The 2,500-nt window shown below is 37.0% G+C and overlaps 1 protein-coding gene across 1 annotated transcript in view; it reads left to right on the top strand.

The window, feature by feature from the left end:
* The window catches only part of LOC118767833, a 226,689-nt gene that overhangs the window by 196,685 nt on the left and 27,504 nt on the right, over window positions 1–2,500 (top strand). Inside the window, exon 15 of the mRNA XM_036513113.1 lies at window positions 252–422. Within this exon, the coding sequence (XP_036369006.1) occupies window positions 252–422 (171 nt within the window). The remainder of the gene's footprint in view (window positions 1–251; window positions 423–2,500) is intronic.

Raw genomic sequence — 2,500 nt, 5'->3', positions numbered from 1 at the left:
ACTTTGCCTTTCATCCTTTTCGGGGTCAATAGAATAAGTACCAGTTGTAGAACTAGGGTAGATCTAGTCGACTTACTCCCTGCCCCGAAGTTGCTTGTCCTGTGCCAAAATTTGAAATCAATAATATCTATATTTGTGAATGTACGTTTGTACCCTATGTATGTTTTTATCCTAGAATAATGGTTTATAAACTCAAATTTTAACTGTTTTCTATTTTTTTCTTTTTCCCCCCTCATATTTCTTTCATCCAGGGTAATATATGGCCTCTCTGTGACAATAAAATCAATGACACAAACTTTTATCTTATTACTGTCTTCACTGGATTGAAAGCAGATTCTGGAACATCGTCAAATATTTGTTTTATCCTCTGCGGTGAAAAAAACACAAGTGCCACACGATGTCTTAATGATGGGATACACAAGGTAAGGTTTATTCATGAAATAACGATTCTACTGACAATACTCTTATTCTAGTGCTTTATATATCTCTTCTGTAACATCTTTAGATTTTAGTTGTCATCTTTCTTCCAAGTACAATTTTTCGAAGTTGAATAATGAGCGCTCCTCGGATATGCGACTTTTGTTGCACAAACAGTTCCCAAAATGTTTTTCCATAACGTTTATAATGGATATCTTTTATCTTTTACTTGTTCCAGTCATTTGACTGCGGCTATGCTTGGGTACAGCCTTGAAGAATTTTAGTCGAAGATACCTTATTTTTAAAAGTCTAGTACTTACTTTATCGGCTCCTTTTTCCAAACCGCTAAGTTATAGGGACGTAAATACAAGAACACTGGTTGTCAAGCAGTGGTGAGGGACAAACATAAGTACAAACAAACACACACACACACACACACACAAGGCGAGCTTCTTTCAGTTTTCTTCTATCAAATTTACTCAGAAGGCTTTGATCAGCCCATGGTTGTAATAGAAGACACTTACGCAAGATGTCACGCAGTGGAACTGAACCCGGAACCATGTTGTTATGAAGTAAACTTCTTACCACACAGCGATGACTGCGCATATACGATTATTTTCTTCTTTTAAAGCATCCAAAAGAGATATCTTGTACACACACATGGACATAACAAGAATGAAAGAAACAGACAAAGAACTAGATTTTATCTTTTTTTTATTTCTTCAACTTTAACATTGAATGCAAAACTGAAATAGACAACAGAGGACGAAGCGACTTCACTTGCTTCCGGTCAATACGTAACCGGAATTGTGATTGATGGTGTTCCGTAAATAACAGCAGCAGAAGATAAAATCTCCACCTCCTGCGCTTTCTGTTGCTATTGCTTATGAGTTTTCTGTTGCTACTGTGTTGCTGTCGTTCAGTTGCTTCTGTTGTCTTCTATTTTTCCCTTTCCGGAAAGAAAGCCTTTAAATGTTCTTTTGTACCACTAATATAACAACCAGGCTTTCTACCCTGCACTACTAGTCTGATCTACCTTGAGTCCGCTCCCTCAATGATGTTTGGCTGCAAGATGACCTTGTGGACCGAAAGAGTCATTACAATCTGGACCGAAAGAGTCATTACAATACGGAGCAGAGCTGGTGACATTTTGTTGCGCGTAATTTCTGAACGCATGTTCATAGTAATTGCCATTGTAAAAACATAGTAAAAACAGGAATTGGCGACAAGCCAATTGTCGAAGTCTCTGCCATGATCTCTGGATGTAATTATGATGCTTCTCAGACCTTTCTTATGTGACAGCAGTCTATAGGCAGCTGTATGACGAACTAATTTCACCTGTCTCCTGACTCGTGCTCGGGTTTGAAAATCGAGCACTTTCTTTCAGGTCCTTCCTCAATTGATGGAGTACACATCCTGCTACTCATCGGCTAGAACTTCTACGCATATGAAAGCATATGAAATGCCCACTCCACTTTTAAAAGTGCATATCTCCTTCATACTTACCCTTTTTTTTTTGGACAAATTTGTTGGGAAAAAAAGTACTGACTTTTGTGACAAACGTCATCTACTTATTTTCATTTCCTTGAGTTCTTTCAAATCTAGTCTATTTTCTTTTTTCATAACATAGCAAATGATATTAAAATGTTGCTATTGTATTTGGTATGTTCCATCATTTTGCTTGTTAGTGAGAGTGTATTTTTTTCACTATTTAATTTCTCCTTCCAATACTTTTTTTTTTCTTTTAATGCACATTTATGTTTCATTTTCTCTTATGTTTTGGCTTGGGACGTGCTTGTTTATATTAGTGATGCCACCACGATGGCAAATACCTATTTTTGTCACTTCTGATATGGCCATCTTGCAACGTATAAATTTTCCCCAAATGTCAGGTGTGTATGACAATATCTAAGACTCTAAATACAGAAGTTTCCTCGAGGGGTGGACAGATAACTGTTTCAAAATCCGTCCGTAAAAAAAAAAAACTCCGAAAAGCTACTTGTCATAAGGAGATTCGTGAGAACGTGACCGTTTAAAATGAACGACGACAGCAACGATCACAACAACAACATCATCAATAATG

This window comes from Octopus sinensis, linkage group LG2, assembly GCF_006345805.1.
Source record: "Octopus sinensis linkage group LG2, ASM634580v1, whole genome shotgun sequence".
Lineage (NCBI taxonomy): Eukaryota > Metazoa > Mollusca > Cephalopoda > Octopoda > Octopodidae > Octopus > Octopus sinensis.
Note: the sequence above shows the minus strand (reverse complement) of the source record. Positions and strands in the feature narration are given on the sequence as shown.